A 25,781-nucleotide genomic window follows, 5' to 3' on the forward strand; every position below is an offset into this window, starting at 1 on the left:
GCCCCAGAAATCAGAACTTTTAAACAGCCAAAAATTCAAACTTCCTTAAAAAATCAAACATCTGGGGTGCCTGGGTGGCTCAGGGGGTTAAGCCTCTGCCTTCAGCTCAGGTCATGATCTCAGGGTCCTGGGATCAAGCCCCGCATCAGGCTCTCTGCTCAGCAGGGAGCCTGCTTCCCTCTCTGTCTCTGCCTGCCTCTCTGCCTACTTGTGATCTCTCTCTCTCTCTCTGTCAAATAAATAAATAAATAATTAAAATCTTTAAAAAAAATAAAAATCAAACATCAAAAAACTTCTTAAAAACTCTAAAAACGGGGCGCCTGGGTGGCTCAGTGGGTTAAGCCGCTGCCTTCGGCTCAGGTCATGATCTCAGGGTCCTGGGATCGAGTCCCGCATCGGGCTCTCTGCTCGGCAAGAAGCCTGCTTCCCTCTCTCTCTCTCTCTCTCTGCCTGCCTCTCCGTCTACTTGTGATCTCTCTCTGTCAAGTGGACAAATAAAATCTTTAAAAAAAAAAAAAACTCTAAAAACTTCTGCTTTGCAGAAGACACAGTCGAAAGCATAAAAAGACAAGTTACATACTAGGAGAAAATATATGACAAAGGACCCGTATCCAGACTATATAATGAAGACTCCAAACTCAATCAAAAGAAGACAAGGAATTCAATTTAAAAATGATCAAAAGTTGGACAGTTCGCCAAAGAAGATATACAGATGGCAAATAAGCAAAGGAAACACCATTACTCCTTAGGGAAATACAAATTAACACCCGGAACCATCCCTTCACACCTGCTGGGATGGTTCAAATAAACAAACAAGAAACAGACAGGAACTGAAGACAATAATGACAATTGATGACAAGGATTTGGAGCAACTGGAACCCTCCTCATCCGTTGCTGGAGGGAAGACTCCAGCAGGAAGTGGCTTAGCCACTCTAAAAGGCAGCTGGTCAGTTTCTTAAGCAATGAACTGTACACTTACTGGGTGATCCAAAATCCCACTCCTGCGTTTATACCCAAGATAAGTAAAAATACGGTAGACCCTTGAACAACAAGTGGGTTGGGGGTGCTACCCCCCGCGAAGTTGAAAATCCACATATAACTTTTGGTTCCCCAAAAACTTGACTGCTAACAGCCTGGTGTTGACCAGAAACCTTACCAATAACAGGAACAATCGATTAACATGTATTTTGCGTATGTATTATATACTGTAGTCTTACAATGAGGTAAACTAGAGAAAAGAAAATGTTATTAAGAAAGTCACAGGACAAGTGCCTGGATGGCTTAGTGGGTTAAGCCTCTGCCTTCGGCTCAGGTCATGATCCCAGGGTCCTGGGATCGAGCCCCGCATAGGGCTCTCTGCTTAGTGGGGAGCCTGCTTCCCCTCTCTCTGCTTGTATCTCTGCCTACTTGTGATCTCTCTCTGTCAAATAAATAAAATATTTTTTAAAAAATAAGAAAGTCATGGGAGTGCCTGGGTGGCTCAGTCAGTTAAGTGTCTGCCTTTAGCTCAGGTCATGGGATTGAATCCTACATCAGGCTCCCTGCTCAGCGGAGAGCTCTCCCTCCTCTGCCTGCAGGTCTCCCTGCTTGTGCTCTCTCTCTCACTCTCTCTTTCTCTCTCTGGGTCAAATGAATAAATAAAACCTTTAAAAAAAAGATCATGGGCACCTGGGTGGCTCAGATTGTTAAGCGTCTGCCTTCAGCACAGGTCATGATCTACAGGTCCTGGGATCAAGCCCCATGTCTGGCTCCCAGCTCAGCCAGGAGTCTGCTTCTCCCTCGCCCTCTCCCCCTGCTTGTACTCTCTTTGTCTCTCTGTCTCTCTCTCTTTCTCTCAAATAAATAAATAAATATTTTGAAAAAAAAATCATAAGGGGGGGGGGCACCTCGGTGGCTCAGTTAGTAAAGTGTCTGACTTTGGCTCAGGTCATGATCTCCTGGTCCTGGGATGGAGCCCCGTATCAGGCTCCCTGGTCAGCACAGACGCTGTGTCTCCCTCTCCCTCTGCCCCTTCCCCCCAACACTTGTGCTCTGTCTCTCTCTCAAATAAATATTTTTTATAAAAGAAAATCATAAGGAAGAAAATATACATTTCCAGTCCTGTTCTTTTTTTTTTTTTTTATTCTCCAATGGTATCACTTTTTAATAAAAGTTTTTACAGAGGAATTATTACAATTTCATTTTTTGGGCAAGTGTTTCAATATACTTAGTTTCCCTTGTTCTTTTTTTTTCTTAAGATTTTATTTATTTACTTGACAGAGAGAGACACAGCGAGAGAGGGAACACAAGCAGGGGGAGTGAGAGAGGGAGAAGAAGGCTTCGAGCTGAGCTGGGAGCCCAACGTGGGGCTCGATCCCAGGACCCTCGGATCATGACCAGAGCTGAAGGCAGACGCTTAACGACTGAGCCATCCAAGCGCCCCTGTGGAGCCTGCTTAAAAAAAAATTTTTTTTGAACTACTGTGAAATAATAAAAAAAATATATTTGGTTTCTGCCCTGGTTTCCTGTCACCCAATTCTAAAAACCCTAGGACTGTCTGCAGTGAAAAGTGTCTTTGCCTGCCAGGAGATGACTATCTGCTGGGGACACCTGGAGAGCCTCAAGGATGGGGACTCCTTGCAGGGGTGGGGGGAGATGGGCAACCATGTGATTAAGTGGGTTAGAGCTTTCAGTCCCCCTCCTTGGACTGAAAGGGAAGGGGCCAGGAGGCTGAGTGAGTCACCAATGGAGCGGCCAATGATTTAATGAGTTGTGCCAAAAAATGAAGGCTCCATCAACATCCCTGAGAGCTTCCGGGTTGCTGAGCACACGGAGGGGCTACACCTGGAGAGGGCATGGAGCTCCAGGCCCCTCCCCTAAGACCTTGCTCTCTGCATCTCCTCCTTCTGGCTGTTCCCGAGCTGTATCTTTTCCAATAAACCAGTGGTCTAGTAAGTGCACTGTTTACTGAAGTTCTGTGACCAGCTCTAGGAAATTAACCAAACCTGAGGCGGGGGTTGTCGTAACCTTGACTTAACAGGTGGTGGGGCCAAAGCCCATGTAGACACACCCTGGACTTGAGACTTAAGCTAAAGTGGGGGCAGCCTTACCAGACTGAGCCCTTCACCTGTGGGATCTGTAGTAGCTCCAGGCAGTTGGTGTCAGAATTGAAACAGAATGTAGTTCACCCAGTCCGTGTCACAGACAGCTGCAGAATTGGTTGGTGTGTGTGTGTGTGGGGGGAAACCACACATGTTTGGTGTCAGAAGTGAAGAATCAGCAAGAGTAGAAAGAAGCAGCAGTTTCCTTTTTAACTCCTGATACACAAAATGACTTGAATCAGTCTCAAGAGAATTTTGCAAAGAGAAAGAAGCCAGCAGGGGGGATTACCTGTGTCAAAACTCAGAACTGACTAATAAATGAATTTAGCAAAGTCGCATGATACAAAGTCACCAAAAATCGGTTGCCTTTCTGTACACGAACAATGAATAATCCAAGAAGAATATTATGAAAACAATTCCATGTACAATACCATCACAATGAATAAGATGTTAGGAATGAACTTAACCAATGGGACAAAAGTGCACGGAAAACAAAAATGTTGCTGGAAGGAATTAAAGAAGGCACAAATAAATCAAAAGACATCCTGCATTCAAGAATGAGGAGATGGGGGGCGCCTGGGTGGCTCAGTGGATTAAAGCCTCTGCCTTTGGCTCAGGTCATGATCTCAGGGTCCTGGGATTGAGCCCCGCATTGGGCTCTCTGCTCAGCAAGAAGCCTGCTTCTCCTCTCTCTCTGCCTGCCTCTCTGCCTACTTGTGATCTCTCTCTCTCTGTGTCAAATAAATAAATAAAATCTTAAAAAAAAAAAAAAGACTTGTTAAAAAAAAAAAGAATGAGAAGACAGGGCACCTGGGTGGGCTCAGTTGGTTAAGTGTCTGCCTTCGGCTCAGGTTGTGATCCCAGGTTCCTGGGACAAAGCCTCACATGGGACTCCCTGCTTGGCGGGGAGTCTGCTTCTCCCTCTCTCCCCTGCTCATGTTATCTCTTCCTTTTTAAAAAAAGAGAATCTTGAAAAAGAAGAACAAAGTTGGAAGACTCACACTTCCCGATTTTAAAACCTACAAACCTATGGTAATCAAAACAGTGTGGTACTAGCATAAAGACAGACTTATAGACCAACAGAGTCGAGTGAATCCAGAAATAAACCCTCACATATATTGTCAAATAATTTTCAGTATGGGCAACAAGACCACTCAATGGGAAAAGGACAGTGAGTCTCGAACAAATGGTGCTGAGAAAACTGCTTATTCACATGGAAAAGGATAAAGTTGGATCCTTACCTCACACCATATACAAAATTAACTCAAAATGGATCAAAGACCTAAATGGAAGAACTAAAAGCTATAAAACTCCTAGGAACTTCATGACATTGGACTTGGCAATGATTCCTTGGATATGATACCAAAAGCACAGGCAACAAAAAACAGGGGTGCCCAGGTGGCTCAGTCAGTTAACTGTCTGCCTTCAGCTCAGGTCATGATCCCAGGGTCTTGGGATCAAGTCCTGCATCTGGCTCCCTGCTCAGTGGGAGCCTGCCTCTCCCTCTCCTGCTTCCTTTGCTTGTGCCTTCTCTCTCTCTCTGTCAAATAAATAAATAAAATCTTAAAAGAAAAAAAAAAAGAAGAAGAAAAGAAATTGTACCTCATCAGAATTATCAGTTTTTTGGCACCAAAGGGCACTATCCAGAGAGTGAAAAGGCAATCCATAGAAAGGGAGAAAATTTTTGCAAACCATGTATCTGATAAGGGATTGATAACTAGAATATATAAAGAGCTAAAACTTAACAACAAAAAACAAACAACCCAGTTAAAAAGTGGGCAAAGAACTTAAATTAAACATTTCTCCGGAGAAGATATGGGCATACCTCAGAGATATTGCAGGCTTGGTTCCAGAACACTGCAATTAAGCATGGCACCTGAATTTTGTCTATTTCCTGGACATATAAAAGTTATGTTTACACCACACTGTGGTCTATTAAGTGTGCAGTAGCATTAGGTCTAGGAAGTTCATAACCTTAATTGAAAAATACTTGACTGCTGGGGTGCCTGCGTGGCTCAGTGGGGTAAGCTTCTGCCTTCAGCTCAGGTCTTGATCCCTGGGTCCTGATATCGAGCCCCGCATCGGGCTCTCTGCTCAGCAGGGAGCCTGCTTCCCCCTCTCTCTCTGCCTGCCTCTCTGCCTACTTGTGATCTCTCTCTCAGTCAAATAAATAAATAAAATCTTAAAAAAAAAAGAAAACTACTTGATTGCTAAAAAATGCTAACCATCATCTGAGCTCTCAGTGAGTTTTAATCACTGGTCCCAGTTTGCCCTAACAAAGACAATGAGAATGAAAAAGTCTGAAATATTGCAAGAATTACCAAAATGTGATATGGAGACACGAAGTGAGCAGATGCTGCTGGGGAAATGGCACTGATAGACTTGCTTGACACAGGCTTACCACAAACCTTCAATGTGCGAAAACCACAATATTTGTAAAGTCCAGTAAACCGAAGCACAACAAATAAGATATGTGTGCATACCGATGGACAATAAGCACATGAGAGGATGCCCGACACCATTAATCATTCGGGAAATGCTAATCAAAGGTGCAATGAGAGAGCAGCACACACTCATTAGAATGGCTACTATAAAAAATAGGGTCTCTCGGCTGGCTGAGTCAGTAGAGCGTGCGACTCTTGATCTTAGGGTTATAAGTTCGAACCCCACATTGGGTTACTTAAAAATAAAATCTTTAGGAGGGGCGCCTGGATGGGTCAGTCACTTAAGCGTCTGCCTTCGGCTCAGGTCATGATCCCAGGGTCCTGGGATCAAGCCCCTGCATCCCGCTCCCTGCTCCACAGGGGGCCTGCTCCTCCCTCTCCCTCTGCCCCTAACCCCGCTCGTGCTCTATCTCAAAATAAGAATACATAAAGTCTTTTTCTTTTTTAAAGATTTTATTTGTTTGACAGAGAGATAGCGAGAGAGCACAAGTGAAGAGAGCACAAATGAAATAAGCCCGACACAAAAGGGCAAATATTGTAAAATTCCACTTGGAAGAGGTCCCTACAGCAGTCATATTCCTAGACACAAAGTAGAATGGTGGGAGCCAAGGGTTGGCAAAGGGTGGGGAGTTAGTGCTTCATGGGGACAGAGCTGCCTTTTGAGAAGATGAGAAAGTTCTGGAGACAGACGGTGGTGATAGTTGTGCGCGTACTTAATGACACTGAATTGTACACTCCGTGAGAGATTAAAATGGGTAATTGGATGTTATATATACTTTCCACAATAAAAACCCCTCATACGGTGTATACTAAAAAGGGTGAATTTTACTAGACATTAATTTTTAAAAGTAAAAACAAAAACAAAAACTCATAAGGGATGCCTGGGTAGCTCAGTCAATTAGGCATCTGACTCAGTATCAGCTCAGGTCTTCATCTCAGGGCTGTGAGTTCGAGCCCCATGTTGGGCTCTATGCTGAGTGTGCAGCCTACAAGAAAGAAAGAAAGAAGGAAAGAAAGAGAGGTAGGAAGGAAGGAAGGAGGAGGGAAGGAAGAAAAGAAATAAGAAAAGAAAAGTAAAGAAAAGAAAAAAAACTCTTAAGGTGGAATCTTCTTAGATCATGACCTTGGGCCTTTGAGGATAAAGCCCAATTATTGAGCATCTGCTATACCAGGGCCAGGTGAGATCCTTGTAGGTATAAAGCAATAATAACAAGCTACTTACTAAATCTTTGCCATGTGCCTGGCACACTCCTAGTGCTTTATGCACATGAGCCCAGTTATGTCTCCCGCCAACTCTGTGAGCTGTATTAACATCCCAGCTCCACGAGGAGAGTGAGGCATAGAAGGGCGGCAAGGAGTTGGTGGCCTCGCTGCCTGAAAACTATGTCCTCCTTCCCAAGGCATAGCCTGGATGTTCTGGTGCTGCTGAGTGCCCCTGGGGTGGGGAGAGGAGCTTGCCTACATACTCAGGACCTCACCCTTGCCCAGGTCATTTAAGGCAGGTAAAGGAAGGTGAGAGCCAAGTCCCAGAGGGCACCCAACCAGCACCGCTGGCCCATCCTGCAGCCCCAGGGGACGCTGCTCACGTAAGCAGGAGCCCAGAGGCCAGGATGGGAAGAGGCTCCCTGGGGTCCCCGCTGTTTGTGCTTCCAGGAGCTGCTGTCCCCCCGGGTTTGGAAGGGCAGAGGGGAGGGGACTGGGCCTTTGGAACTGCAGGTTGAGTGTGGGGGGTGGTGGTGTAGGGGTGGGAAGGGTTTCAGCTGCCCTCCAGAATTACACCCTGGGACTATGTGGAGTTGTCACCTTTCCCTGGCCTGCCGCTGCTCAGGGTGGAACAAAGTCGGGCCAGAGGCTGCTCCATTAATGTCCCAAAGGGACCCAAGGCCATAAAGTGGAGTCAAGGGCAGCCAGCAGGCCTTGACATCATAGCCACATGCCCAGACACTCCACCAGAAAGGAAAAAACCTGCACAAGACTCCCCTTCAGAGGGGCTGACCACTGGTGGCACCCTCGGGGGAAGCTGCCACCTGCCTCCCTGTCCCCCCCCACCCCCGGGGCCCCTCGGCCTGCCCACGTGGGCTCCCCAAGCATTGAACTGGGCCTCTGGAGGACCGTGCAGCCCAGGAGCAGATCTGCTCCAGGGAGTTCTGCTCCAAGGGGCCTATGGGTAACAAGCCGGGAGGGGAGTAGAAGAGAAAGGAGACACATTCCAGTTGGTAAAAATCCTAACCACAAAAGTAGTCAACTGCTGTTAAATGCCTCAGACACTGTGTTGTGTCTGGACACACACTAATGGCCCATTTCTTTCTTTCCTAATTTTTTTTTTAAAGATTCTATTTATTTATTTGTCAGAGAGAGAGCACAAGCAGGCAGAGACAGAGAGAGAAGCAGGCTCCCCGCTGAGCAAGGAGCCTGATGCAGGACTCAATCCCAGGACCCTGGGATCCTGACCTGAGCGGAAGGCAGCCACTTAACTGACTGAGCCACCCAGGCGTCCCCTAATGGCCCATTTTCAAGAGAAATAAACTGAGGTACAGACAGGACGAACAACCCGGTTAGCCGGAGAGGAAGGATTTCAGCCTGGGCAGCCGGACTGCGAACCTGGGCACCAAATCACCAGGTGTCTGTCTTTCCTCCAGGCAGGCCTGGCATCTCCCAGGGCTCCCTGCCCCACTCCACCTGACTCCCTTGCAGGAGGTGCCAGGCAGCCTTTATGGAAAGGCCTGGCATTTGCTTCGTGAAGGTCACACAGAGGTTGAGGGCGGGCGCTGGTGTGTCTGCCAGCCAGGCATGTGGTGCCAGGTGACACGGCTGTTTGTAAGGGCTGGGTGTGCACAGAGGGTCTGTGTGTGTGTGTGTGTGTGAGTCACAGCAGATGTGTGCTCGGGGGTACCTGAGTGTACAGGCGTCTCTGTGCGGATTTGGACACCCGAGCGTGTCAGTGGGGTCTGGGTGTTCATGGGTGCCTGCGTGAACCTGTCTGTCTGTATCTCTGTCTGTGAACCTGTGTGACCCTGGAAGAGTGCACCTGGGTGCCACACCTATGCTGTGACTGTCTCTGAGTCCTGCCTGGGGATGAGGTGCATTCCTGCATGTGGCTGTGCGCAGCCGGGAGTCGGGCGCAGGGGTGTGCCGTGTTGAGTGTGTTCCTGAGGGCAGGGCGGTGTATTGCACCGTGGGAGATGAGGGTTTCTGTAGTGTGTGCATCCCCGCACCCCAGAGTCAACCGTGAGAGGCTCTTCGGGTTCCCACGAGCTAAGAGACCTGTGCCTTACACAGTAAACACCAGGTGACCCCGAATACCCTATGTTCGGGTGTCCAGTGTAGCTATGGATGGAGTGTGTGTGTGCATGTGCCCATGTCTGCGACTCTGTGTGTCCAGGTGTCGGAAGGGTTTGGCGGAGGGAAGCATGATCAAGGCTGGAGTACCCGGAGACCTCTGAGAAGCTCTCCCCTCCAGCACTGCCCAGCTGATTCTAAATAACCTCCAGGAGTTCCAGCAAGGGCCTCCCTCCCTCCTCTGCCCCAGCTTGGTTTTCAGCCTGGCAGCCCCAGTAAGGAGGGGGTGGGGAAGCCTGGAGGCACTGAGCAGAGCAGGGCCAGAGGGACCTGGCTCCGGGCCGGTGGCCTGGGAGTGGAGCCCAGGTGACGCCGGACACCCATATTTGCTGCCAGGATGAGTGCCAGAAACCCAGATTTAGGGGCACAAAGAGGGTGAAGGGATCCCATCTTAAATAGGAAGGGGGCAGGACCCAACATTCCCTTGGAAAGCTCTCACGTGCAGGAAGCCCTTAGCAACACCAAGAATTTTAGGGCCGGGAAAGGAGGTGGGGCTCCAGGCAGACCCTAGAAGCCACCCTGGGGACTCCCCAAGGAAGACTGGGTACCCTTTCCCCCCAGCCAGAGCCCTTGATGGTAAAAGGAGGAGATTGGCCACCTGCCACCCACCTGACAGATCTGCCTGGAGGGTGCCAACGGGTGTCCTCGTCGCTGAAGGAGAAGTGGACCAGGGACTCAAGGCGCGCAGGGGGCAGTGTCAGGTCAGGGGGCCGGGGCCTTGCCCGGGGTGCTGTCCCAGAGCGCATGGGTGCCAAGCGCTGTCAGGGCGAGCATGGGGACAGCGGCACGGTGGTGTGGCGAGCAGTGCTCGAAGGCAGAAGGCCCGAGGTGTCTGTGGCCACCGCTGGCACCGCCTCCACACCCGCCCTCTCGGTGACCCCCCCAGGGACGGCTGCGGGCATTCGGGCGTCTCTCCGTGTCCCCAGCGCCAGGGAGGGCTCCGCACGGGCCTCCTACTGCGGAACTCGGAGCACATTTCCCGCCTGCCCCCCTCCCTCCGGGCCTGGGGGGGCAGGGGTGCCCAGGCTCCCGCTTCCCGGGCTCTGGCCCCAGGCCCACACCCCCCTCCGCCACGCCTTGCCTCTGGCCCCGCCTCCTCCCCCTCTGACGTCGAGCTGGGCCCGCTGGAGCGGTCTCCGAACGCCGGCGCCCCTGGGGGAAAGAGACTCGCCCGCGCCAGCAGAGTGCGGGTCCGGTGACAAAAACCCCCAGGAGGGGGACGGCGGATGCGGGGAAGGGGGTGGAGCAGGGACAGGAAAGACAGAAGTGGAGACAGAGACAGACACACAGAGAAACTCGGAGAGAGGCACTGATTTCCCACAAACATACCCCGTCCCCGATTCCACGCGGGGCTCCCGACCTCTCCTCCGCTTCTCTCCCCTCCCGGATCTCTTCCCCGGGGCCAGACGCTGAGCCTGTCTCCGCAGTGTCCTCTCCCAATACGTCTCAGGTTGTTTGGACTCAGGTTCAACAAGCGCGTGCGGAGAGTAGGGGTTAAGCGAGCAGGTAGAGGACCCTTTCCTGGTTCTGGAGAAGCCCCCAGAGCCAGCCCGCTCCCACCTGGGGGCTGTCAACCTCGGTTTGCAAGATAAGCGGACACCGGGAAGCCAGACCGGATGTGGTCTCCAGGCTCCTCACCCGCAAGCTTCCAGCCCCCATGTCCCACCCCGGGTCTGGCCAGGAAGAGAAAGTCCGTTTGCCCTCCGTGCCTGATGCACCCGGTAACATCACCGTGCCTCCTGGCAAGGCAACCCGCAGATGGCAGCGCTGGCCCCATTTCACAGGCCCTTAGACTGAGGCTCGCAGAATTGAACACACGCCCTCAGATCACCCAGAAGGGCAGGTGGGCCTCAATTCTCCAAAGCCTGACTGCAGCCTCAGGTCGGCCTAGGAAGTGGGAGGAACTTAACGTTTATTGAGTGCCTACTGCATGCCCTATCAGATGTCTCCACAGCAACGCTGGAGGGCAGGGATGATTTTTATCGCTGCCCTGTGACGGAAGAAAGGAAGTTACGCTGGGGAGGGCCAGCTAGGAACCCCAGACCCGGCCAGCGCCAGGCGGTCAGGGGAGATTCGAATCCACCACCGCTGGCTTGCACTTACCCCACCCACGCCTGGCGGCCAAAGTCCTGGAAACTGCGGAGAAGCCGAAGACGCCTGCGGAAAGTTGGGGACGGTATGGCGAAGAAGACGGGCGAGGAGGGCGGCGAACGTGGGCGGCGGGGTGCGCGCGGGGTCGGTGGTTCAGGCAGGAACGCCTCGTCCTCGGCAGCCGCCACCGCCGGGAAGGCCGCCAGCTGCAGTTCGGCGATGCGGCCCAGGCCTCGCGGCCGCGCCATAACCACAGGGGGCGCGGGGCGGCCCGCCTTGGCGGGCGCTGGGGAGCTGCGCCGCCCGCCAGCCCCGCGCAGCCCACGCAGGCCGGCCGCCCAGCCCTGGGGCACCCCGCCCGGCCGCCTCGGCCCTTCCGGCTTCGCTCTGGGGCCGCCCCTGGGGCGGAGCGGGACCCAGGCGCCCACACGGCTGTGGCAAGGCACCCCGCAGACCGCAGGGGCACCCGCAGTCCCCTTGAGGACATTACAATCACCGGAAGCGACACTACAAACATCTGGGGTGCCCCCCAGATCCCTGGGGTGCTCTCACAAACCACTGTGGCTCTCACAAACCCCAATGGCGTCCCCAAAGTCACTTAGCTGTCCCCACAGTCCCTCAGATGGCCCCACAATTCCAGGGAGTGTCCTAGCTATCCCTGAGGTGTCCCCACAGAACCCAGAGGTGCCTCCCCAAACCCCAGAGTTCCCCCCCAAAAGCCAGAGGTGCTCTGAGAGGCCCCGTAGACTCTGGGACAATCCCTTAGCTTCCCAAATGTCCCCACTAGTGTCCTCGTTATTACTTATATATCCCCCACAAAACCCAGGGGCACCCCAAGACTCTCAGGATGCACCTGCAAATGAAACTCCATCAGATCCCAGGATCATCACCAAGTTTCCTCAGATGTCCCCCAAATCTCTTAAAGTACCCCACCAGTCAGCCAGAGACTCCCAGAGCATCCCTAGAATTTCTCATAGACACAGAGTATTCCCACAGACCGCATGAAGGCCCCTTGAATTCTAGGATCCCTCACAGATCCTAAGAATTCTTCCGCAGTCCCTCAGAGGTCCCCCAATCCCCGAGTGGCTCCAAAGCATCCCTGAGATGGCCCCACAAGTTCATTGACACCAAAATAACCTCGGGGGTGTCTTCAGACTCAAGGGGTGTTCCCATAAACATGTAGCTGCCCCCCAAATCCTAGGGTCCTCTACAAACCCCAGGGGCACAATTAGATTCCTCCACAGTTCCCAAGACAGTCCTATAACCTTAGGCTACCTTCTGAAATCAAGATGAACCCATAATCCTTAGGGACAGTTCCACAACGTCCCCACAGCTTCTGCGACATGCCTTATAACTCTGAGACATCCCAAGACGCTGAGGGTGCTCACGGCTCCCAGACACTCCTGAGATCTCCCCCCAGTCCGGCCACCCCTTAGAATCTCTGAAGCATCTTAGAATTGGGGCCCTCCACAGCTCATGAGGTGGCCCCAAGAAGCCGACCTCCCCTGGGCAGAGCAGTACAAGCAGACAGGGACTTTCTGGAGCCCCTGCATGCCCGGTCACTGTGACTCTGGGGGAGGGGGCATGGGATCCCCTATCGCAGAGGAAGAAAGGGAGACTGAGGAGGTGAAGATTCTAGAACAAAGCCAGCCAGCTGGATATAATTCCAGAGACTACCCCAAACTGTCTGTGGGTCTTTGGGGTTAGGAAGTGGGAGAAGCTTGTTTTAAATAAGAAAAATGGAGCGACTCTCTATTTTAGGACCTTGCCTCTGTAAATACCTTTCTCTCTCTCCTTGTGGGCTCTGTTGTCATGGGCCCCTGAACTGGCTGGCCTAGGCTTGAGTCTGGCCTCCGGCGCTTCTTAGTCATTTGACTTTGGGCCAGTCACTTCATTTCATCAAGCCTCAGTTTTCCCACCTGTAAAATTGGCATAATACTATGCACCTCATGGACAGACATGTTAAAAAAAGTGGGGAGGGGGGTCAGAAAAGCATTTGGACACAGTAAAGTACTCACTGAATATTAGTTATGATTATCTGACAAAATATTTTCTGGAGAGTTTATAATGTGCAAGCCACTATACTAGCCAGAGGATACAGATGAAGATGAAGAGGATGACGGTGATAGCAGCAAACTTGAACATTCAGCGCCTCTAGCTCTGATTCTCTTTTAATCCCCACAAAATACCTGCAAAGGGACATAGTGTTGTCCCTCTTTTACAGATGGGAAAACTGAGTCTTGACGAAAAACCACCTGCTCAAGATCACACAAGGCCAAAGAGTGTCTGAGCCAGGCTCTCGACCAGCGTGGCTGCCCTTTATTTCATTACTCCCTCCCCGCCTAGAGGAATAGCCCGAGGAAACGGTCCCAAATTGCCTTCTCTATGAAATGTTACAGCCACCGACACACAGGCGTACCTCAGAAATTCCGCGGGTTCGGTTCCAGACCGTTGCAGTAAAGTGAGCATCCCAACAAAGCGAGCCAAATGAATTCTGTGGTTTCCTGGTGCCCATAAAAGCCATGTTTACACAACACTGTAGTCCTACTAAGTGTGCAATAGCATTACGCCTTAAAAAGTGTACGTACCTTAATTTAAAAATGCTTTATTGCCAAAAAAAAAACAACCAAAAAAAAAAAAAACACTGACCGCCATCTGAGTTTTCAGCGAGTTGTACTGTTCCAGTGTGATCATGACATTGCAACGAGGCTGTCCCATCTTCAGGCTCAGCGCCTAATTCCACTCCTCGCTGTTCCCACCACAGGGGCAGGTACTTCCTCCCTGGAAGTCTGGAACGCCCCACCCAAGTCATCCACGAGGGTGGGAATCCGCTTCTTCCAAACTCCTGCTCCCATTGACCTTGTGACCTCTTCCCAAGAGTCAGAATGTCCGGAACAGCATCGAGCACAGTGAGTCCTTTCCAGAAGGTTCTCAATTTCTTTTGGCCAGACCCATCAGAGGAGTCACGGTCTACAGCAGCTATGGCTTTATGAAATGTGCTTCTTAAATAATAAGACATGATAGTCAAAATGACTCCTTAATCTCCAAGCTGCAGAATGGATGTGGTATCAACAGGCATGAAAACAACACTAATTTCATTGTCCATCTCCATCAGAGCTCGCCAGCAGCCGGGCACAGTGTCAGTCAACAGTCATATTTTGAACGCAATCCTTTTTTTTTTTTTTTTTTGAGAAGTAGGTCTCAACAGTGGGTTTAAAATATCCAGTAAACCATGTTGTAAACCGATGTGCTGTCATCCAGGCTTCATTGTTCCGTTTATCCAGCAGACCGGATAGGTATAGCCTAATTCTTTTTTTTTTTTTTTTAAGATTTTATTTATTTATTTGAGAGACAGAGAAAGCAGGAGCAGAGAGAGCAGCAGAGGGAGAGGGAGAAGCAGGCTTCCCTCTAAGCAGGGAGCCTGATGCGGAGCTCGATCCCAGGATGATGGGATCATGACCTGAGCCAGAGGCAGACGATTAAGTGACTGAGCTACCCAGGTGCCCCAGGTGTAGCCTAATTTTTTTTTTTAAGATTTTATTTATTTATCTGACAGAGATCACAAGTAGGCAGAGAGGCAGGTAGAGAGAGAGAGAGGAGGAAGCAGGCTCCCTGCTGAGCAGAGAGCCCCTTTCGGGGCTGGATCCCAGGAGCCTGGGATCATGACCTGAGCCGAAGTCAGAGGCTTTAACCCACTGAGCCACCCAGGTGCCCCTAGCCTAATTCTTAAGGGCCCCAGGATTTTCTAGGATGGCAAGTGAGCCCTGGCTTTCACTTAAAGTCGCGACTTGCACTGGCCCCTAACAAGAGAGACGAAGCCTGATCTTTGAAGCTAGGCGTTGACCTTTCCTCTCTAGCTATGCAAGTCCTAGATGGCATCTTCCAGTAATAGAAGGCTGCTTTGTCTACACTGAAAGTTTGTTTAATGTGGCTGCCTTCCTTAATGATCTCAGCTCGAGCTTCTGGATAACCTGCTGCGGCTTCTAGATCAGCACCTTGTACTTTCACGTAATAGAGTGGCTCCTTTCCTTCAAGCTCAGGAACCGACCTCCGCTAGCTTTGAACTTGGCTTTGGCAGCCTCCTCACCTTCCTCAGCCTCCACAGAACTGAAGAGAGTGAGGGCCTCGCTCTGGATGAGGCTTTGGCTTAAGGGAGTGTTGTGGCGGCTTTGGTCCTCTATCTAGACCACTCGACTTTCTCCAAATCGGCAATAACACCATTTTGCTTTCTTATTCCTGTGTTCGCTGGAGTGGCACCTTCAGTTTCCTTTGAGGCTTTTACTTTGCCTTCCCAACTTGGCTCGCTGGTCTAAGGGGCCTACCTTTCTGCCTGTCTCAGCTTCCAACATGCCTTCCTCATTAAGCTCAGTCAATTCTGGCTTTTGATTGGCAGTGAGGGACGTGCGGACTCTTCCTTTCACTTGAACACTTAGAGGCCGTCAAGGTGCTTAATTGGCCTAATTTCAATATTGCTGTGTCTTAGGGAATAGGGAGGCACGGGGTGCCCGAGTGGCTCAGTGAGTGAAAGCCTCTGCCTTTGGCTCAGGTCATGATCTCAGGGTCCTGGGATCGAGCCCCACATCAGGCTCTCTGCTTGGCGGGGAGCCTGCTTCTGCCTCTCCGCCTATTTGTGATCTCTCTCTCTCTCTCTCTGTCAAATAAAATCTTAAAAAAAAAAATTGGAAGGCAAAAGGAAAGGGAGAGTGGGGGAGAAAAGGTCGGTGGAGCAGTCAGAACACACACAACACTCACGGATTTCATGTGTCGACTTATAGGGGCCCAGTTTGTGGTGCCCCCCAAATGATTACACTAGTCACAACAAGATGATCACACATGACTATAATAAAAATAACAAAAAAATTTGAAAGTCTGCCAGAACTACCAAAATGTGACACACAGGGGTGCCTTGGTGGCTCAGTGGGTTAAGTCTTTGCCTTGGGCTCAGGTCATGATCTCGGGGTCCTGGGATCAAGCCCTGTATCAGGCTCTCTGCTCAGCGGGGAACCTGCTTCCCCCTTTCTCTCTGCCTGCCTCTCCGCCTACTTGTGATCTCTCTCTCTCTGTCAAATAAATAAATAAAAATAAAAAAATTTTTTTTCAAATGTGACACATAGAAACAGAGTGAGCACTTGATGTTGGGAAAATGGCGCTGAGGGACTTGTCCAACGCGGAGTCTCCACAGACCTTCCATCTGTAAAAAATCCAGTCTCTGCGAAGCATCCTGAAGACAGCATCCCAATACATGCCTGTGTTGTATGCCTATTTATGTATTATGTGTATATTTGGGCTTTATACGTAAATGTAAGGTTTGTTGTTTTTTTCCTCACACATCCACCCATCAATTTTCGCTTCCTTGGAGGTGATATCTGCTCTCTGGGAATGTAGGGTTTCCCAATCTTGGTAACTGTTGACATTTAGGGCCAGATAATTCTCTATCTACTAGTAACTAGAAGCACCCCTCAATCATGAAACCAAAATGTCTCCAGGCTTTGCCACATGTTCCCTGGAGGCCAGAATTGCCCTCAGGTGAAATCGCCTGGTCGCGGGGCACCTGGGTGGCTCAGTGGGTTAAAGCCTTTGCCTTCGGCTCAGGTTATGATCCCAGGGTCCCGGAATCGAGTCTCACATCGGACTCTCAGCTCAGCGGAAAGCCCGCTTTTCTCTCCCTCTCTCTCTCTGCCTGCTGCTATGCCTACTTGTGAGCTCTTTCTCTCTCACTCTCTGTCAAATAAATAAATAAAATCTTAAAAAAAAAAAGAAGAAGAAGAAGAAGAAAACTCCTTGTTAAGACCCTTTGCGCTAACCACCAGGACCCCTTGGTCCAGCTACAACCAGAAAGGAAGAGCTTTTTTATTAACCTGCCCTCAGGCTTCCTTCCATTGTTTTGCTGACTCTTCAGGTCAGACTTTGGAAATAAGGTCCTGAGGAGACCACTTCAGAGATGAGGAAACCTGAGGCCCAGGAAGGGGAAGTGACATGATCAGGGTCACCCCGACTGGAAAAAGCAGAGTTGGAGGATGAGCCCAGTTGTCTGACTCCCAAGACTGGGATTTTAGTCACTAGGCTACACAGGCCCTTCATAGTTCAGTCTCCTTCCAGCTCAGTGACCTCTGTTCCTTCCTAAAAAGTCAGAGAGAAAATAAGGCCTAAAGCCAATCCCCCCACAGGCCATGAAGCCCTGAATGAGCTGCCCTTTTGCCTCCCTGCCTCCTTTCCTTCCACTCGCCTCTTGTTCACAGCTGCCCCACTTGCCTCTCTCCTTTGCCTCTAACGTAACAGACACGTTCCTACCCCAGAACCTTTGAACTGGCTGTTCCCTCTGCTTGTCACCTCCTTTCCTCAGGCCCACTTGCCTCCAGTGTCACTTCATTTAGGTTTGTACTAAAATGTCACCTCCTCAGAGAGCCCTTCCCTAATCCCAGGGTCCCTCTTTGCTTCCTGTCCCATGTGTCACCCTCTGGAATTATCATATGCCTTTACCTGTTACTTCTTGCTCATCCACTGGCCTAAGAACTCCAGGACAGGGGGGACTGGGTGGCGGGGGGGGGTCTGGCTCATTCTCTGCCACAGCCTGAAGATGCTCAATTACCGTCTGTGGCATGAATGGCCCTGTTCCACAGGAGGAAAATGAGGCTCGGGCAGGTGAATCCTCTCCCCAGGTCATAGAGCAAGTCAAGGGCAAAGGTGGGATTTGAGCTCTAACTCAGGAGTAGAGACGGTGGGCTCAGATGCCCCCTGAAACTCTGTCCTCACTCTGTCAGTCTACAGTTCCCTCGGGCCCAAAGCCAGACCTGCAACTCAGAGGAACCCTGCAGTTAGTCTGTGACTGGTGAAGTTGGGGGACTCCCCAGCAGCCAGGGCCCAGGATTGTGGTTTGGAGGCACCCCCTCCTGTGGGCAGGCATCAGAGAGATGCGCTTTGCAGAAGTGCAGATCTCAAAACTCCAGCTCCTGGCTGCCCAGCCCCAACGTCAGCCCTTGGGGCCTTACCGCAGCCCTGGGGGTGGGCAGATCTTACGCCGACATAGTAAGAACACTGAGGCTCATGGAGACATGACAGCGGGCTCCAGGTCCCACAGAGACTCCGGGGGCAGGGCTAGAATCTAATTCTCACCCACCAATCTGGAGTCCAGGAGACCTGGGTGTTAGCCTCAACTCTCTGTGCGACCTTGGGCAAGTCACTCCTCTCCGTCTGCTGGGCAGGAATGGCGAGCCAAAGACACTGGGAGTTAACACGCAAGTTGGTGCTGGGAGGCCCTGGCACAGGCAGGGGCAGGGCCAAGCGCCGAGGTGAGCCGGGAACTCCGCGTCCGCAACTTTTCTGCCAAGTTCCTCTGCCTCCACCAAGCGGCCGTCCCCCCCTGCGCCCGAATGGACAGGGAGAGACGCCTGGTCCCTGCCCGGGGAAGGCGAGGACCTCACCCGCAGTCTGCGGTCGGCCGACCTGGCGCCCACTCTCCAAGGCGCTCGATAGGCATGAAATAATAACCTGGGGCCGGTAGTTGCGGCGGCCGTGACTTTGCTCTGCTCAGGGACTAGAGCCCCACAGGCACGTCCCGACTGCGAACGCACACTCAGCCTGTGCCTTTCTCGTCGCCCAGCAGAGGGCGCGCGGAGGGACCCGTTCCCAGGGCACCGCCAGGGATGAGGGAGAGCCAGAGAGGAGGGGAGGCGAGGACCCAAGTGGAGACAGAGGCCACGGGCCAGAGAGACACCCCAGTCCAGCTGCCTCCACCCCTTCTCGGGGCTCGGCAGCGCCTCTCACGGCGGGAAGAATTTGGAGGTACTGAGGGGCACAGGGCATAGGGGTCCGTATGTTGGCCCTGCCCCCAACTTAGGCAAGCCCTCCTCTCCCCGCCCCCACTACCACCGGAGTCTTTCTCTTCCTCCAGCTCCATCTGCCTCTTGACAGATCGTGGTGGTGCCGTGACTCAGCCCCGCAGGGCGCCAGGAGCACAGGCTCATACATCCCCAGGTCTGGAGGGGGGTTGTGGATGCCATCTCAGATGGAGGGCAGTGCCCTCTCTCTGGGGGTTCCTGTGACTCAAGTCTAGGGCTGTCTGGATCCCCTTTTTGGTGGCCGCAAGAACCGCAACCCGGGTAGCCCTGGAACGCCCTGCGCGCGCTCAGAGAGCCCCCTTTCTGGAGAAACAGGCTGGCAAAAAGCCCATTCTAAGAAGCAAGGTTCCCACTGGAGGCCTTTCAGTTCCCCCTTCCTCCTTCTGCCTAAGGGTGGGGGGAGGCCGCTGGCACCCATGCCTTCCCTCTAGCCACAGGCGCTGGAGGCTACGCAGGCCCCGGGTGAAACAGAAACCTGAGCCCTGCCGGGATGTGGTTGAGGTTCCTGTTTTTAATTCCCAACCTGGCGGAGCACGGTCTGCTCAAACCCCAGCTCCTCTCCTGAGTCCAGGTCCCTGAATGACTATCTACTGAGCACTCGCTGTGTTAGGTCCTTTACACACATCCCCAATCTCACAACTCTCAAACAACCCCCCACCAACAGAGCAGTACCAACAGTACCGCTTCACAGATAGGGGAAACCGAGGCCCAGAGAGGGCAAGACCCTTGTGCCAGGACTCAAGGCATCAGAGAGGTGCTGGGATCTCAGCTTTGCCATTTCCTGCTTGTGTGGGCTTGGGCACGAAGGAGGGACTTTGCTCCTCTGGGCCTCAGTCTGTCCAACAGGAATACCACCCCAGGCACTGGAGACGAAGACATGTGGAAAAGTCCCCGGGCACGGAGCCCGAGAGTGAGCCATTAAGAGATGGATACCACCAAGAGAATGATGATCATTACCACTAAGCCACTGTCCCCTGAGAGTGCCCAAACACCAGGGTAGGGGGAGTCCCTGGGGTCTTAAAAAGGAAGAGGGCCCAATCCCAAAGGCACCCCCCACGCCTTCACTGGTCTCTCAGGACAGTGACCTGAGCCAGTTTGGCGGGCAGCCCCCGGTCTTGGCATTTCCTGTTGATTTCAGCTTTTGTTTTCCTTCAGCTTCTCTCCAGTTCCCTTTGGGAAATCTCAGGCTATGTATGCTGGGTCCAAGACACTTGCTTCCTGCCTGGGGACAGGGGTGCAGGGGCTGGGTATGTTTCCAATGAGAGTAGGTGGGGGTGTTTGGGGGGAGGTGTAGGGCCTGCTGGTAGGCCCTAGAGAGAGCTAGAATTGTAGGGTCACAGCCTAGAGAGGCCTCCCTCAGGAACTCCAGGGGTGAGAGGCCTGAATCTGACCGTCTTAGTGATGTCCCAAGCAGAGGGGCACCCGTGGGGGTCAGACACAGCACACAGGCGAAGCTGTCAGTCACCCAGAGTCAGACCCCCGAGCACAACTAGAGCACACACCGTAGCCAAGAACACCAGGTGGTTAGAGCACGGGAGGGCAGGCGGACGGGAGCACACCCCAGAACTCAGAGGACTCCTCGGCTCCTTGGCTCAGGGGACAGAGGCGGCAGAGAGCATGTCCATCTTAATCAGTATCCCTGGGAGCTCGGACAGTCCAGCTGACACAATCACACGGTCCCAGGGCCACCATCACTGCCTCCCAGGAATGCCTACTGTCACAGTATGTGCCTCGAGAGCACACGCAATCACTGTCACAATCGCTGTCCCCGAAGCACACACTGTCACATCCTCATGGTCCTGGGAGCTCACAGGGTCCTACTGTCACAATTCCTGTGACCCTAAGTATACAAGTCACACGGTCACAGTCACTGTCCTGGAAGCACGCCATGTATCACAACCACACTGTCCTGAAGCACACACACGGTCATGCTGTCACAATCATGGTCTCGGAAGCACATATGGTTCCACTGCCATAATCACTGTCCCCAGAGCACACATAATCCTATGTCACAGTCGCAGGTCTCCAGAAGCCCAGGCAGCGCCTATAGCTAAGACATAGCTAGTAGTACCCCAACAGTTGGAGCCAACCCAGGTCAGGGAGAGGATGCCATCGAACCAGCCTGACACCTGCCCTCACTAACACTGTCCCCTCGGGGAGGCAGGGAATCCCTTACTACCCTGTGCTGGGACCATGCACTCTCCGGGCATCAGTCCCTCCCTCTGGTGAGCTACTGAACCCTAACACTCCTGCCCTGAGAGGGAGCTCCAACGCAGCACACAGGCCCCCAACACGGGGTTCCCCCAAGAGGCTCCCTCTGGATTTCTGGCCCCAGCTGCTTCAGGGCGAGTCCCCAAATGCTCCCCCGCACCCCATAGAGTCCTCCACCCCCTCAGGGGACTCCAAGAGCCCCTCAGCCTGGAGGAAACATTGTGATCTCAGCAGGCGCCCCCTACAGTGCCCTCTAGGAAACAGTACAGTGCCCCCAGGAAAGTCCCTTCAACTACCCAGCCTAGCCACTGTCCTGCGCTGTCATCAACTAAGGTTCACGCTGCCAAAGCTGCAGCCCTCAACCAAGACATCGTTAATACTACACGCAGCATGGCGCCCCCTAAGTCGACCCCAGGACCAGCTTCAGCAGGAAGGGTACTCGTGTACAGGGCATCACCAGGGCCGCGTCCCGGACGCCCCCCACAGTAGAACTCCCCCTCCCCTCCACACCCCCGCGAGTCACTCGGACTCCACCCGCAGCGCAGCGCCCCCTGCGGTCAGCGGGGCGAGTTGCGTCCTCTCTGCGCGCCTATCCGCTCCACGCGCGTCCGCCGCCCGGAGTCTTACCGCCTGCAGCTGCCTCCGCTCGCGCCGCCGCTGCCGGTGCCTGTACCGTGGAAGGACGAGGGCCAGGACATGCGGGAAGTGCGCAGGCCGGGCCGGTCGCCGGTGTCCACGGCGTCGGCGCGCTCTATGGGCCGGTGTGGCGACCGCTCGGGCTCTGCGCGCTCCGCGCTGTCGGAGTAGCCGCGCTGCTGGATACGAATGGGGGTCCGCGGCTGCCGCCACAGGTGCTGGGGGGGCGGCTTCAGGGTGGCCTGGCCCTCCCGGGGCCCGGGCAGAGACAGAGACAGGCTCCTCTCCGAGGGGGCGGCCGGGGGCTCCATGGCGCCGGCCCCCTACTGCGCCCCGGGGGGCCCCGGCCTCTCCAAGCTGCACCCTGCTCAGAGGCGCGCTAGCCGACGCGTCCGAGGTCCCGCGGGTGCGCCCGGCCTCGGTGGGGCCATGGCGCCCCGGGGACAGACCCGGGGGCGCTACGGGCCGGTCGCCCCCGGGCCGGGCGCCGCGGCTTTCTGTCGGCGGCTGGCGCTCTGCTCGGCACCCGGCAGCGCTCTCCGCGCTCGGCACCCCGCTCCGCGCCAGCCCCGGCTCCTCCGCCCCGTCCCGCCCCTCCCCGCCCCCCGCCCGCCGCTCTGTCAGCGCCGCCCCCCTCCTCCTCCTCCGTCCGGGCCAGTGGGGGGCAGCCACCCAAGGAGGGGGCCCCTCCCCGCCCACGCAGAGCCCGGCTCCCGGAGGGGAGGGGGCGCCGGAACTCGGCTCTCTCCGGAGCGCCCTGCCTAGCCGCGGCGTGCTCGGGAAAGAAGGAGTTAAGCGGTTAATCCGATCAGGAGGAAGACACCCGACTGGTTGCCGGTGTGTCAGTCAGTCCGTCCATCATGGCGGGGGCGGAGCCCTATGCTGGCGTGTCCTCGCCGCTACCCCTGGCCGGGGGGAGAGTGTGGGGAGTGGTCCCGGCGCCGCCGGTGCGGTCTCTGAGGCTGGCAGCGGCGATGTTCCGGGATTCTCCTGTTGGTGGGTCGGAAGATGGTGATGATGTGTGCCCTGGGCGGGATAGGCGTGCACGTGGCCCCTTCCGAGGGTTGTCTGTGTTTTTGGTGTCGGCTGGAAGTGTGTGTGCGCACGTGGTTGGCTGCTGCGGTCTGCCTGTTTCTCTGGATTTCGCTGTGTGTGTATCAGTGTGTCTGTGGGTGAACGATGTGTGCGCACGTGTGCTGCTTGTTTGGAGGGTGTGCGCCGCTGTGGGGTCTGTTCTGGTGGCCTGGGGCTGTGCATGTGTACCCACGCGTTTGGGTGTGTGTTGTGGTCGGTCCGTGCTTGCCGAGTTGTGCAGGCAATTCAGCCTCGGCTGTTTTACTGTGGTGTCTGAGGGAGTCTGCATGCGTTGGTGTGTGTGTGTGGTCCGCCCGAGGGCCGCTTTGGGGTGTTTCTGGGGTGTGTCCCTTTGGTTCCCGTGTGGCTCCAGGAGGACACCCCGGCTGCCCGCCCACCGCTCTGTGTATCACTGCCTCTTTTAAAGCGATTCTACAGGAGGTAAACTGAGGCAGGTCTCCGGCAGCCGCGAGATGCACCCCCATGCCCTTTTCAGGCGAGTAAACAGCCGAGCCTCCTCCCTGCGGCCCCCGCCGGCAGAGCCCCCCTTCCGGCACCTAAATCGGGAGTCGCCGTGACTCACGCTCCCGCCTCCCCCAGCGCCGCGCCGAGCGAGCGAGCGAGCGAGCAGAGAGCGAGCGGGATCTGAGCGCCACCCTCCCCCCATCTCTGCCGCCCGGGCCGCGACGGAGCCCTGGCGGTAGCCGTGCTTTGGGAGCGCAATCTCCCGGGTGTCCCCCCTACGGGGCCCACGCGCTCTCGGACGCTAAACGGCGTGGGTGCGCGTCCCCGGAACCAGGTCCCCGCCCCCGCGCGTCCCCTTCACGGACTCCCCAGGGCAGGCCGTGCCGTCTGCCACTGCCCTCCTCCCTCCCGCGCCCCCCCACTAGCACTGTTCTTATAAAAAGAAAAAAAAAAAAAAAAAAGCGGCCGTCTCCAACCCCCACAGCCGCTTTTCTCCCAGCCCGAGGGGGCTCCGGGCGTGGGCGAACGCCGAGCAAGAACCCGCCCGGCATTAGCAGCCGCCGGGTATCCCAGAAGCCAGAACTGTGTCTCCCGCTTCTCTCGGGGACCCTCCCCCAACAGTATATAGTCAAAACGGCTTTTAGGGGATTGGCAAGGGCTGCCAGTCCTCTCCAGATCATTTGAGGGTCCTGGGCTGGGCCAAATTCTTGGGGCCTGGAGGCTGTAGCGTTGGCTGGAGCTATCCGTGGGTAACAACGGATCAGGGCGGAGGTGGGGGGGGGGTGTGGACCACAGCGGGGGTGGGGGACGGTTTGCAGAAGGGCGCAAGGCAGTGGGCTAAGGCTGGTGTTTGGAGCTCTGCTCTGAATCCGGGTTAGACAAGGCTGGACCTGAACCTGGCAGAGGGTAGAAGGATGAGTGGGGTTGGGGGGTGGGGGGGAGTTGGAGGGAGATACATTAGACCCAGGGAGGAGGGATGATAGTCACTTCCTTCCCCCATCTGGAAATGAAGCATTAGCTCATGACCCAAGCAGAGACCCTGGAGATTTCCAACTGAGTAGATAAGGGGATGGCAAGATTGAGGCTGCAGACAACAGTGGCCTGAGGAGGGCCGTAGGGTGGGGGCCTGGCCAGCAGCCAGGGCAAGCTCAGTTGTCCAGCTTTTGAACTCATCCTCGGCCAAGATAGGGGCTGAAGTGCCCTCAGAGGACCCCAGATGAGAAAGAGCAAGGAGGCTCACACATACCTCTTACATCTCCTCCCAAGAGAGAAAATGCCAGTCCAGCCCTCCACCAGGGTCTCACCATCCCCTTTAAGGCCTGGAAGAAAGTGTATCCTCCCACCCAGCTGATAGGTAGGAGACCCACTGCCTAATCTGCCCCAGCTCTCTGTGGGGGCATGATGGGACTGGAGGGCTGAAACCCTTTCCACAGGCCTGCCTCTTGCTGACTCAGGGAGTTGCAAAATGGAAGAAGGGCTTCCTAGAGGCAAGGGGCACCCTGGGGAAGGGGCGTCACAGCCTGACCCACAGGGCTCCAGAAATTTCAGCTGACTTTGTGAAAAGCCAGGGGCCTGGAACATGGAAACGGCTGGTGGCCAGACCTAGCCCCGGGCCCTGAATCTCCATCCCACCTCCCAGCCTGGTCCCCTCCTGTGTACCTGTCAGCTTGGGTGATGGAAATCCGCGGAGGGACCAGCAGTGGCAGCGTGGTGGGCCTTGGCGGCACTGGGATCCCACGGTCTGAGGGGTCAGTCTCCGCCCAGCCCAGGCCAGGACCCGTGGAAAGGCGACGGCGATGGCGCCGGAGGTCAGCCCCCAGCATGCTGGCGCTGGTGGGCTCTGGGGTCTCCCACAGCCTCTGAGGAGGGACAAGGACAGGATAGGGGCATGGCCTGACTAGGCTGCTCTGATCCCCTCCCTCCAATAACACCCTTCCCTAGCCACCTGAGAAAGTGGCTCTTGGGGACATAGACTCCTCGTGTCCCCCTGACATCTTAGCCACTCGCTGATCTCTCCCACAAAGGGCGCTTTCCCACGCCTTCTCAGCCATAATTCTTACAGGGCTTCCTTTTGATGTTCCTGCCCTGGGGCTCTGGACCCTCATGCCTGTACACTGTGTGCCTCGCTGTGAAACCCCTCTAACATATCCCCATCCGGCACACCTACGAGGCCCGTCCTGGCCTTCCTGTCTGTGGCCCCTCCCCCCATCTTAGACCCTCAAGACCTTACCCCCAGCACCCCTTCTTCACCCTACACCTCACTCCCCACCTGGGAAGCCCCTTGGAAGCCCCTGCGTTCTGTCCCGGGCCTGAGAGCCTCTTGATCTAGGCAGCTGGAAAATTATGGAATCAAGGGAGTAAACTGAGGCACAAGGCGACGACACTCCTCAGATTTGACAACGTGAAGCCACACTTAGTGAACAGCCATAGTCACAAGAGGGCGCCCGTCTCTCCCGCGGACCAAGCCCCGCCCCCAGCCCGGGCCCCGCCTCTCGCACCTCGTCCCCGGTCCCGGCCACGGACAGAACACTGCGACTCCTCTTCATCCCGCCAACCTAGCTCGCCGCTGGGAATGCGAGGGTCGTGTCCGCCCCGGCCAGCGG

The 25,781-nt window shown here is 54.5% G+C and overlaps 1 protein-coding gene across 4 annotated transcripts in view; it reads right to left on the bottom strand.

Moving 5' to 3' along the window:
- PDE4A (phosphodiesterase 4A) overlaps window positions 1-25,781 on the bottom strand; it is a 43,943-nt gene extending 18,162 nt beyond the window's left edge. Inside the window, exons 1-2 of one of the 4 annotated variants that reach the window (XM_047702757.1) lie at window positions 25,677-25,781; window positions 24,838-25,037 (exon numbers count right to left, since the gene is read on the bottom strand). In XM_047702757.1, coding sequence (XP_047558713.1) covers window positions 24,838-25,037; window positions 25,677-25,724 — 248 coding nt within the window. In that variant the 5' untranslated portion in view covers window positions 25,725-25,781. Of the gene's footprint in view, window positions 1-9,472; window positions 9,866-10,966; window positions 11,319-21,630; window positions 22,203-24,837; window positions 25,038-25,676 lie in introns of those variants that run through there. The other 3 variants (XM_047702748.1, XM_047702767.1, XM_047702775.1) reach the window with 3 other exon arrangements.

The sequence above is a fragment of the Lutra lutra genome, chromosome 1 (assembly GCF_902655055.1).
Source record: "Lutra lutra chromosome 1, mLutLut1.2, whole genome shotgun sequence".
Taxonomy (NCBI): domain Eukaryota; kingdom Metazoa; phylum Chordata; class Mammalia; order Carnivora; family Mustelidae; genus Lutra; species Lutra lutra.